The 12,976-nt window shown below is 39.8% G+C and overlaps 1 protein-coding gene across 2 annotated transcripts in view; it reads left to right on the forward strand.

The window, feature by feature from the left end:
* Window positions 1-12,976, forward strand: part of stau2 (staufen double-stranded RNA binding protein 2) — a 72,367-nt gene that overhangs the window by 44,972 nt on the left and 14,419 nt on the right. The window contains exons 13-14 of one of the 2 annotated variants that reach the window (XR_008414149.1): window positions 684-797; window positions 4,321-4,446. Coding sequence is in view for 1 of the 2 variants with exons in the window: in XM_053859267.1 (XP_053715242.1) it covers window positions 684-797 (114 nt within the window). In the remaining variant the exon portion in view is untranslated. The remainder of the gene's footprint in view (window positions 1-683; window positions 798-4,320; window positions 4,447-12,976) is intronic. The other variant, XM_053859267.1, reaches the window with a different exon arrangement.

Raw genomic sequence — 12,976 nt, forward strand, 5'->3', positions numbered from 1 at the left:
CCCATATCCTCCTCAGTAGGATCTGTTCACGGGTACACACATCATAGACTCTCTTATTGTATGTATTCAGATGTGCTAGTCAGACGGTTATTCCAGCCTCAACATGTGTTTTTTTTACACACGTGTCGGTTACCATGGTTATTTATACGTGCATTGTCTTATACAGGGCAGCCTGGACTCTTCTCGACATAATTCATTTTTGAAAAGCATGCTCAACACATTCTGGAAGCTTTCAGTCACAGATCATATAAGCCTGTTAAATCTGTGTGTGCATACACTGCACTTAGGCTTGAGTGTGAACCGTGAGCCGGCAAATTGAAAGCAAAATACAAAGAAATTCTAAATCGATGAGGGAAGCTTGCAGACTTTCCCTAGTTGTAGGAAAAAAGACACCTGTAGTAGAGACACGCAAGATGCTGGATTAAGGATTGCTTTATTTTTTATGTGCGTCTATTTTTCTGTCAAACTTCTCAGCATACTTAATAGTAATCAAGCTTTATCAAAAGTCATTTCTGCAGTTAAGAACAATATTCTTTCATTAAAAGTCAAAGTCATTGCTGCCCTTGAGAATCAAACTCTCTCATTCTTGCCTGCTGGTTTTGTAAGGGTCACAATTGTTAAGATTCACAAAGCTTTGAGATTTCAATCCAGCAAATACTCAAATTTATTCTCTCTATTTTCAGGTGCAATACAGCGACGCACAAAGTGGTAAAGATTTCGTGACTTACCTGACTCTCTCCCCGGTGCAAATGACTTTCCACGGCACTGGGAGCACCCTTCAAGCCAGCCATGACCAGGTAATTGAATGCAGTGTCACACTTGTTGCTACTATAACCTATGACTCTGCATAGCTTTATATTTCGCTACATCGTGTTTGCCGATAGAATATATGTACCTTTTGAAGGCTGCGCTGGTTACTAAAATGAAGTGGAAGTTGATTTCTCCTTTAGTGAGATTTCAAGATGACTCACGATTGTACCACCTAATGTTTGGATAGAATTCGTTTGAACAGACATTTAAGTTGAATATCATTTCTCTACCGTATGTTTTTCAACATTGTGTCATGCATTTTCAACACCCATAAAACGTTTCCACAAAAAATACAAGTCGCACAATAACAGCACGTTGCTTATCAATAGTTGTGTCCTTTCTCTAGGAGACCACTTGCCAATAAACAAAACAAATACTCCCTTTCATATAAATGACTCAAAAACACAAATTTGGAAAGGCAAAATGAATAAAAATATACTGCCAATAAAACGTTTATTGCTCCATTTTATGACTTTATGATGGATTATTATAATGGCCACTTTTAGCCAGATATGTCAGGGTCTGTAGTTTTTGCGCACTGTAACTACACTGGAACACAAAAGTGCGAGGTAAAGTTGCATGTAACGGGGCAGTAGTCTGATCATTGTTTCGACGAGCATCTTTTCGTTTACTTGGTCATCAGCAGAGGACTCTGCTGTGCTGTAATGTTTTCCTCGATCGCCCTCCCTCTTTCTCACTCACTTGCTCGCTTTTACTCAATGTATTCAAACAGGGTTCTTTGTCTAGTGTTGCCCAAGCAGAAAACCAGTTGCTTACATTCTATCATCTAAACATTGGACGCGTCTTTGTTCAGCGGTCTTCAAAGCTTTAATAAAGGGTCTGTTCTGTCCTGAGTGGGACAGCTGACAAGGGGCTAGTGTCGCCACTGCTAGCTGCAAGCTGAGCCAATATAGGCCAGGCAGGTCTGCGTCCTCTGGACCTGTTGTTGCCAGGAGCATTGGGGCATGACCGACTGTTGGAGGAGGTCTTTTTTTTTTTTTGGCTCATCTTAGTACAGTTTGGAGTATGGCCACAAAGGGAGTACCTAACAATGCAGGGTCAGCATCATCAGCCCCCAAAAACTGACACTTGAACAAAGTAGGTCTGTAGGGTCACACATTTGCTTCAGTTGATCATCATGGTGAGAATGGATTGGTAGTGAACAATAACCCTCACATGTCTGCAAATCCCTAACACTGTTTTTTTATGGACTCACACCGACTAAAAAGTCATACTTGAAAAATGATTTTTTTTTCTTTATTAATACCCCATGGTAATATGTGACCTATTTTACTGCCCCATTGACATTTAAGTCTTGCATGAACCGTTGAATGGAACCGATGCCTCTCTACCTTTTATCTAGTACTAAAAATAACTCCAACTGAAAAATGTGATTCATTTCTTCTCGGTTAGCTTATATCTCCATTTTTCTAAACAATGAATGCTTTTTAAGTGAAGACCAAGACAGGAGGATCGGAAATTTAGGCCATCCCACTGAAAAAAAACAGAGCCTCCAATTTCTCATGTTTCAACGAGCTCAAACCTCAATGCACTAATGTGGTTTTGATTGTCAGTTTTTGACGAGTCATTTCTTTGACTATTATGTTTTTGTTTGGGTTTTTTTGGCTTGCAGATGTATACACTTTTTCTGATGATAGAAACATGAATAATAAAAAGTTATCCTGCCTCTGATAAGTGAACCCAAAAGCCAAGAATCAGCGTACCAATATTAACAAACTACAAATGTACGCACATCAGTGGGTGGCCTTGTGTGTTAAAACGCCATTCACAGTACACAGAAAAATGAAAGTTATTATTGGCCTTACCTCATAAATGGAGATGTAAAATCCGCCTCTTCAAACACTTGACAGAGTCTGGATGTTCTCAGATATCCTGTTCTACCGATAAAATCTGAGTTTGAGTTGCCAATTATTAGTTCCGAGATTTTCATGTTTCTTATGCTGGCTTTAGCGTTCACTAACCAGCAGAGCACTTTTTTCTGAGTTATTGAGGTGGTGAATCTGACAGCTTCTCTGTGGTATGCAAGACATACATATATACAGCTATTTTACCATTTGTTCATAAACAGGATAGAAGTTATTCATATGTATTGTGCATATGGTCCTTACTAGCTCCGTATGTTATCTTGCATATGGTTTTGAAGTGGTTTGGTATCATCCCTCATATTTCCACAGACTTTTCAGTAAATATTTCGGACTAGTGTTATATTACCTTTGTGCTTTTATGATTTTTTTTCCCCTCAGTTTGATGGATTTAAAGTTTCTTACATTCTTTAGTAACCAGGGAAAGCCGTCTCTTCTTTTATTCTTCAGTCTTGAATTTTTGGAGAGCCATGATCAGATTTACAGATTCACTTGAAGTGAAGTTTCATATGGGTGGCAGTAAAAGTTTATTTTGATACCATAGACCTCGGAAGTATGGCCGGTAACGAAAGCATGCAAATATCAAAAATTTAAGCCAATAACCTGGAATTACTCACTGCCCTCATCTATTTTCTTTTGTACCGTGAAGCTCTCATTTTTCATCCCATTGCAATGTCATGGGACAAAACTGAACAATTATTATAACATAATATAATATAATTATGTTTTTTTGTTTTCTTTTGCTTGACTGTCAGATGTCGCACTCACATTATTGATTTTGCGATGGGTGTCAGATGTCCTCATAATACACACATGCCTCATATTTTTTGTGGTTACTTGTCATACAATATCTGTCAAATAGAAACTCCACCTTTGTTGGTTTAATCTTTTCTCTGAATTGCATTGATTAAATTATTTTTGAGCTGAACAATTTCTATCATGGTATAATAATGTTTTTAGTCAGCAGTAAAAATATTTTTGTTGTGTCCGCTTCACGTCTCTGCCTCACAAGATCAAAGACACTGGTATCTGGCAGAATTTGCAAACTAGAATATTGACTGATACGACTGAAATGTAGTGAATATATTAGGGAGTACAAATATCGCGGCACGATGAGCCTCCACCTTCGTCACTCAGCGCTCAGCTGAGCTCAGTCCTCATCGTCTGCATTCCTGGAGGGAAAGTATGCGTGGGAGATGCTCACTTCATTGCTTTCCTGATCTTGTGTGCCATCTTCTCTGTGCCATCTGCCAAACATGTGTTTGGCAGTAAGCTGTGACCCACCCAAGGCCATGGATGATTGTTTTTGTTCACAACTCTCGGTTTAAGTCACACATTTCTTCCTATAAATATGTTTAGCCGTAGGTGAATAGTCAAGTTGCCTGCTAATCGGATGTTTTTTTAAGTGTATTTCTGCCATTTTTTGTTGCCACTCACCAGCCTTTTTTTAGCTGGATACTTCAGTGTCCAGTCTCTCTGTCTACTCCGACACCTTCAAGGTCACATCCATTTTGATCAGTCAATGCTGCTCAGTCCAAATCCCTTTGGTGAAAGGCATTTTCAGACATTCATTTCCAACTGGACTACATGCTTTTTAGACAAGCTTATTTCTGTGTTTGTTCTCCAGAGCTGAAGTAACTGCCTGACCGTCCGTCTGTGGCGGCAGTAGGACACCAGGGGGGCCAAGGCCCACTGAGCTGTATGTGAGGTGTCACTGGCGCGACATGAGCGGCCTGCAATCGAAGATGACAGGGTGACTGTTGTCCACCACTGGACTCTTGTGTGCTTCCGTGTGTTTTGGTGTGTGTGCCAATGGCTTGCGTGCATTCATGTCCTCAGCTGAGATGCCGCAGTCCCTGGGGCTTGGTCTCCCAGACTGTCAGCTGTGGCTGTCCAGGTCTCCAAAATCAAAGGCAAATTTAGCTGATCGAAAATGACATCTTGTATAATTTAAGACTAAAAGTAATGAGATTGAACCCTCTAATGAGGAGTAGCTTTTGTAATCTCATAATTCACCCTCTGCAGTAGCAATACACTTATTAGTTCTGTAATGTTAATGAATGTTTATTTATTGTTTATTCATGTTTATTTCGCATGATATATTTTATATTAATATACTGCAATATTGTGTTCAGTTTGCTTCTCTTCTCTGCAATCAAGATTAATCTCCCTCTCCCTGAAATATAAATTAATCATTCGGTTGCTTTTGCCAATTTGTAATGAACTGACAAATTAAATAAGAGAGAGTCGATGCCTATCGAATGTTTCGACGTGTCACCAGCTCATGGCTGGGGACATTTACCCACCTGCCTTTTACTGAATGCTCTTGTAGGTAAGGATTATTTCTGAGCACTGTTGATCGTTGTGGTTCTAAATCTAAATCAGAGACATATGTTGTAATGAAAAAAAAGTACAACATATGTCCATACCAACCAATCAGAAATTGTGCCACTACTGAAGCGAATTTATGATAGCATACTGTATGTGACTGTACCATGTCACTGCATAGATAGAAAGTACTCTTTAATTACCCCTAGTTTCTACTTTTTCTTTTGATGTTTGTTTTTTTCCAAATAAAGTGGGCAGTTTGTCATTTATTTAGTGATTTAAACTTTTTTTTTGTTTTCGCAGCTGATTGAAGATTCCAATAGCTGTAATATTACATTTATTTGGGATACTTTGACAAGTACAATAGTAGCTTTGTTAGCCTGATTGACAACAGCACGACATTAGAAAATGAACCCCTCTCTCTCTGTCACAGTGAAGAGTTGTAAAGGAATATGTTTGTAATCGCCTCTGGATGCGGTCTTTCTAAAGTGGTCTACCTAAAGACCTGACCTGTTGACATTGTGCCTCAGTTAGAACCTGAAGTACATCCAAGCATTAATTTTTAATGATGTGATTTTAAGGCACTTTTTAAATATCCTGCCACATGATGCAGACTGCAACACCTAAATCAAACTGCAACTGCAAACTGCTCGACTCGGTTTCAGAAGTCTGTATCTTACTCAAAGCGCATGGCTGCATCTTTTGCATGCCAGCTGTGGCACCAAAGTTTTGCATTCTTTCCTACTGTATATCTTTTTTTTCTGTTGTTTAATTGCCTCATAATTCCAATACTTTTACAGGAAAACCGATTGGTGTTAGGTACTGCTGTTATACACATGCATGATCAAACCAGGTGTACAAAGTAGAGGGAAAAAATAGCTTTTTCGATTATTGTGATTTTCACGCTCTGGTGACTACTGGGATGGTCTACTAGAATTCTCTATGTAGTTAAGGAAAACAGCAGGAGAGGGAGCTGGGGTTGTGTTTGAAGTCGTCCATCCTGACTCAGACGTTTCCACATTCAGTGCTGCACGGGGGGTCTTGCAAGAGTGTTACCCAAGCAGCAATCGCAGCTGTCAGACATCCTCTCTTCTTATCCGTCTTGTCCGTCTCCCCTTTTATATGCCATTGTTGTGAAACCAAATAGTCTCACTCGCAGACAGCCAGATTCAGCACAGGCGAGGGGAGAAATCAGGTGATATATTGGCGTCTCATGCAGCTGATGGACAAGCCACCAGAACAGTAGTACGTCAGCAGGGTTTGCCCCCCAGTTTTTAATCATGGGAAATAAATCTCTCTCCACTATTCATCCGTCCTCACCTGGTCTGTCTCTTCATATGTCCGACTGGATGGGCGACTAATGTTGCGAAAGCAGTGGACCTATTCCTGTCAAAAATGTTTTGTTTCTTTTGAGATTTTTCCATTTAAAACACACTATAAACCACCATTATTGCGTCTACCTCCCTGATGTGTGGTGTTTTTCGCTTGTTTCAATGTTTCCACTTTGTTTAAAACGTTTGATTAGATAGTTAAAAGAGAGATCACAATTCTGACGGCAGGGGAGTTCTTATTTAAGGCGTGGCAGTGCGCCACGTTGGTTGACATGTAGCGGATACCCTGGTCAAGATGTGTTGTCATTCTGTTTTTCTTTTAACTTTAATTTTATTGCACGTACACAACGTGCAACTAAGAAAAAAAGTTCTAAAGTGACATTGAGCATACTCAAATGGGTTTTACTTGGCTATAAATAATTTTCCTTTTTTTTCAAGTCTTAATACATTTTATTAAATGTAAGTGCATTCATTTGTGCCTTTTTCCATTACCATAGTAAGTATACAAAATACCAATGTAATAGTAAGTATAAGTGAGATTTAATGTATCTACAAAACTTCATTGTTGCGATTCTGTTGTTAATGCAAAAGACGTTTACGGAGAATTGATTAAGAATGGACTACAAGAGCCGTGCTGGCTGCCAGTATAAGCTTTCCACCGTCCATCCTAATCCAGGACCCTTTCGTCAGCCCAACTCTTCCCCTCTCACTGACAATTGTGAAGCATGTGAGGAGCGATCTGTCCCATCTATCTCTCTGCAAGGCCTCTTCAGGAAACACCTTTCAGAGCAATAGATTGGAGTCTGATGGGACTGGATAGCAGCAGTGAAAGAATGATGGAGGAGGCAGCTGATAGTCCACTGATTCAGTTAAATAAGAGAGAGGTATCTTTGGAGACTGGAGAAATGGATGGACTGAAAATAGAAAATTTGAGATGAAATGAGGACGAGTAGTGAAAGAGGAGGAGAGATAAGTCATTGTCTTTTTTTTAATAGAAGTGGAAGAGGTGGTGAGTGGAGCAAGCATAAACCACAGATTTGCCTCGAAGGAGATTCAAGTGGACCCTTAGTACAGTGTTGTCTTTTGAGATTTCACATGATGTGGAACTACTGACATAGAGCAGTAAAGTGTCCCTTGAAATAAATACAATTTTATTACTTCATTCCCTGCTTAAGTGACATGTTGTGTTTGTGGGCTTCTATGAGGTATATCACATATCAAATTGGGTTTATACACATTTTGAATTGATGTTGATGAGCTACATGTTACTCCATAGAAAAGTATCAATTTAACCAAGTGTGAAAGAATGAATAATCACAATTCCCAAAAGTGAATTGTATGTGTGCTGATACAGCATTTAATTTTATTTTAGTGCCAAAAATACATTTCAGCTAAACTTCCACATAGTTAAAAATTGAAATGTGTGGATGAGTTTACAAAACATGCTCACATTTACAAGTGATTACAGTCAATGTTTCCCTTCCTTGTTGTTTCAGTACAGAGTGCTAGTTTTACACAACAAAGGTGTTACATTAATTATCACCTCTATGCTAAGAAGAGCAAGATGTTTGAGCCGTGGCCCTGTGTCTTCACTCTCATTATGCTACGTGTGACTTGCAACACACCCAAATGTGTTCTGGCCTCTAAACCAATCACACTTCACACCCCGATGGGAAGCATATGCAAGGCAGTCAAATAATCTGCTACCTACCTCTTTGTGGCGTCTGTGGTTCGTTAACTTAATGTCATTTGATACTGAGTGATAGTTGGACTTGCTGAAAAGGTCCCTGAGATAAGGCAATTTATTGTCCCTCACTGCTCTCTCCTCTGACAATGTGTGATGTGCCTCACCTTTGAAAAGACACCTTCACAGTCTCTTTTTTCTTCCCGTTGCAAAGGTTAACATTTCCCCTTTTTCCAGTTGTTAAAAATAACTTAAACAAGTCTAACTAAAAACTGATCATGTGATGTTTTGTCACTGTTCACCGACCATTTATTAGAAGTGAAAGCAGTGAAAATGAAGGGGCTTGGCGGGTAATATTGATGGGAATCTGCCTGGTCGTGTGCAATTTACATCCTTTTTCTCTACACCAATTACTCATGAAAACTGCCATGTGTATTATTTTCATTGGGCGAAACTACACCCTTTCCCAGACTACTTTCTAATTAGTTTTTTAAATTATTCCGATATTAAATTTACCTATGTCTTTTATTCATTTTAAGTGATTTTCTGAATGTATTTCCCCAAAACATGTTTCTATCTGGAGCATATACAGTCGTGAATTATCCACTTCAGTTTGTATTTTTCATGTGATTCTCTCCCATCACAACCTGAGATGTGTGTAAATTGAAACCTCTGACACATTTTAATTCAAGTAAACTAATATGTCTTGTGGCGTTGTTGTGAATCACTACCTAGTGTTTCGTTTTAAGTGTATGTTTGAGCATAATTATGTCATGGATACATCTGGATTGGTGAAGAACCAGCCACACTATTATGCCTTGTGTTGTTTCCCTGACTCAATGAAATAAGATCTACCAGAAACTTTGCTTGTATTTGTATCCAGTAGTTGTCTTTGATTCTCCTAAAGCATGTGTTGAAATTGCATCCCAACAACGTTTTTTTTCTCTTTCTCCGTAATATTTAAGCCCTTGGGTACCAGACAAATAATAGTGTTCAGTCATGAATCTTGCACCAAGTGACCCTCCTTGTTCAACAGTAGGTAGCATTGCTCCTAGCCATGGGAGTCAGGTCATTAATGTCCCATGTCAGGATCAGGCCCTTGTGGCTCTGTGTACTGAGTTATGGAGATGAGCGTAACGACTGGGGAATGTTTTTCTGTCTGTCTGAGACGTCCCCCGTCCCTCCTCCCCTTCCACCCTGGCCTGCTTCCCCACCACCTTTCTCTCATCTGGATGTTAACACATTCTCAGCAGACATTTTGTAACGCTCAAAACAACAGCCACAACAGGAGTTAACGCCACTTACGACAGAGGTGTCACACAGGCTGACCGTTAAAGTGAAGCAGTGTGTGTGTGAGGATGCATACAACTGCATGTACTAATTGTAATATTTTAATCTCCTCTTGTGCCTGTAGTTGTGTTAATGTTATGTTTTTTTGGAGAAAAAAGAGTATTAATAACATTAATAATTGGAATTCTATTTACTACAAGATTGCACCCCAGCAGTTGATGTTATTGTGGGTCTGTCGTCAGAAGATGCGCATCACAAGATTAAAAGTCTGGTATGTGAGGCTTAAGCTTCCTTGTGAATCCATTCATAAACATTCTTAACGTTTTGATACACTTTTAATGAGAGGTACTACTTTGATATTGATCTCTTAAGGCACAATAGTCAATAACCCAACTGATGTACATTTGCTTAAGAGATTTGCACACAAGGCAAGAAGAAGACTTAAAGAAGACTTGGAATTGAGAAATGGCTGCGACATCTGAGGACTCCACCACTCTCAATGAAGCCTACTTGATTTATAAGAGGGCAGCGAGTGTGGGTGTTGCTTCCAGAGGCTCACAGGCCACGAGGTCCTCCATTAGTAGCCTGACCTCTGTTTTCATGAGACCAACCACTGCATAGGAGGACAGTGAGAAGAATGGTGGCATGGATGGATGATGGCACAGGGGGTGGGGGTATTTGGTTTTTTTTTTTTTTACCGTAGAAAGTCTGCTATTTACATTTTCATGGGAGGCAGGCAACAGAAATGAGAAACCGAAGCTTGATCATTTGTCAGTGGCCTGCGGTTTCCTAAACATCTCCTGACTGTGCCTCATCTCTGTTTCTCAGGCTGTGCCTACTCCCTTTTTTTATGGTTCTTCTCACAGTTTTACAGGCCGCAGTCTAATTAGCTGTGTCTTAATCACGCGTTTAAGCGCAGCGCTTAGCGGGTGTTTACTGTCTGTTGGCCATGTTGTAAAACGTGCGAGGTGGCTTGTAAAAGTGACCACAAAGGATTAAGTACGCACTTGCACATCCACATTAACTTGCAAAAATGACATTTGAGACTTTTCCCTGGAATTCTGTTGGAAAAATTACTTCATCAAAGGTTACATGACAAACCAGGAAACTGAAAAGCTCCTCGTAGTCAGACTATTAAGCTACATTTAAACAGCTAAGAGAAAGTGATATTTCTCCCCATAGGACTATACTTCCTCAATTTTGTTGACAAAATGTCAGTGACAAAGTCTATTCCTTTCTACCTGGATAATGTGGTTATTAGCGCTATTAAGCCATGTAATTGAGTGATCTGCATTATGCTGCACTGGTCCTGAGGTCTACATCAATGTCTTTGGGGAGTAAACAAACCCAATACCAGTTGCCGTTTTGTAAGTCCCAACAGGCCGATACCGATTTATTTTTTGTCTATTGTATTTTATTCACAGGTAAATGACTCACGAAAGTCACTTTTTTAAATACATTGTGCGAACCTACCAAACCACCTAAATACAATGTACTTAATAAAAGATAAATAACTTACCTTTTCAGTGAACAATGACCAGATCTAACCTCCAATATAAACTTCACTTTTTGTGAATACCAGAAAGTTGCCTGATGTGCCATTTCGTCGACTACATGTCCAGGGAATGAGTACCAGGGGTCCAGGTGCACTATTAGCTACTGAAACCTCCTTCCACCACAAATACTCGGCTGCTTGTCCAAAACGATGGACATTGATTTCGTTGTTTTCATTGATTGAGGTTCGCCGTCGTTTGCTTCCGCACCGTTGGCCTCTTGGTAGCGCTCGAATTCGGTGCCCTGATTTGAGCCCAAGTTTTTTGTTCACAGCAAAGGCTGACTCCTTGAGACAATTGCAGTTCAGGTGTCACTTTCCTTGATGGAGAAGTTCAGCTTAATAGCCTTCAGGTCTGTGCAGCATCACAAGTGTATGATTTCCCAGAGAAATGCCTGTTTTATCATTTTTACAACGTGATGTAATGACATTACACATGGTGTATAAATATAAATGGCATCTTCATTAAATAAAATAAAATTCTCCATATTTTTGTTATTATATATTTTCTCTATTTCGACAGCTCCAGAAAGCTGACGGTGTTGAACCACCGCTTCGATGTGCTGATTCTGGACCTCCTTAAAACAAGTTGGTCATTTGCCCCAGTTACTGTCTCTGAACATCTTCTAGCTACCTGTTACCAGAGTTCAACTTCTCAACTATTAACAGTTGAATCACAAAGGTGACAGTGTTCTAGAAATTGGGCACTGAAACAAGAAACAACTGTTCCAAAGGGACCCAGAAACCCATTCAAGCAAGTGCTATAGCCCGACTATTCATGAAAGCATGATCAATGTTCAAACAATTCAGATAATCAAAGTTTACTGAGGAGATGTTTACTCCCGGGCGACATTCAGATAATGCCAGCTACACAAAAGTATAGCTGCTCTTCACCCATTAAATATCAAGTTACTCAAGTTACGGCCTTCACCGTTGGCCGAGCAGGAATTTTTCCTGACTGTTTTCATCGATGGTAAATACTTGAACTGAAGAATAATCACATCTTTTTTTTAGTCGCCAACTACTAGGTGGGTTTGTATCTAGAATGAAAGGAAATCATGTCATGCTGTTGTTGTTCGTAATTAAGGGCCCTCCATGCTCACGTCAGTCTGTTTTTGCTCATCACATAAGCATGCGCTTTGTTCCTCTGGAGGTTTCTTTCAATTGTTTATGAAGGTTGTGTGACAGCTCTGCTTTCTTCAAACCAGCTTAATGGTGTGGTAGTAACATTTAAAGAAAGACATGTGTTTCTCAGTTTGAATTACCATCTATGGCTAGTTAGTGTGGCCCCTGGACTCTTTCACGGACCCAATCCTGGTGAGAGAAGTTTGTTCCAGCAAGGCATGCCTCTTGATATAAGCGCGCTGGAATTTATTGTTTTTAGTAAACATGCTTAAGACATAATCTGTCCCTGTAGTACACATTGCCAGTCGTCATGGAAACGTGGTAGGGTTTTCATAACACTTGAGGGGCTCCCCTGGGCACAATGGGTTCAGTTGGCTCCAGTCACACCGTGAGGTTTGAGGCAATCTCAGCGAGATCTTTTTAGATCCAAAACAAATTAGAACACAGAGCACCATATTTTACTGGATGCCCCACGTGTTTGTTCCAAGTGATCAAAAAGACAGAAGGTTTTAAAAGCTCTGTGACTGTGCGTCCTCTCAGGTTACTGGATATTATTCCTTTCTAGACGCACACCAAACACTCTATTAAATGTGACAGGAGGAATATTTCTGATGGTAATTGTCAGGAATTATTGGACACAGCTGGTGTTCCTACGTTCAAGACACTTCCTTCACCGCGAGCTCAACCCATTGCGACGTTACATCCCTGCGTTACTTTCTTTCCTCATCTGTTTCCTCCAATTTTTTTTGGATGTACTATTTTTAAATTGGTTAGTCTCAGAACGTAGGTGTTGCCAGAGATGTTCCCCTAATTTGATCACACAATGTTTATTAAGAACATGATTTTGGCCTGTCTACAACTGAACTCTGAGGCAATTGTTGGCTGATAACGATGCTTGCGCACAATTGTTGTCTCTCTTCCCAGAATTAAAAAAATGGTTATTTATAATACAAGAAGACATGGATGAATAGCG

Source organism: Synchiropus splendidus, chromosome 3, assembly GCF_027744825.2.
Source record: "Synchiropus splendidus isolate RoL2022-P1 chromosome 3, RoL_Sspl_1.0, whole genome shotgun sequence".
Classification (NCBI taxonomy): Eukaryota; Metazoa; Chordata; class Actinopteri; order Syngnathiformes; family Callionymidae; genus Synchiropus; species Synchiropus splendidus.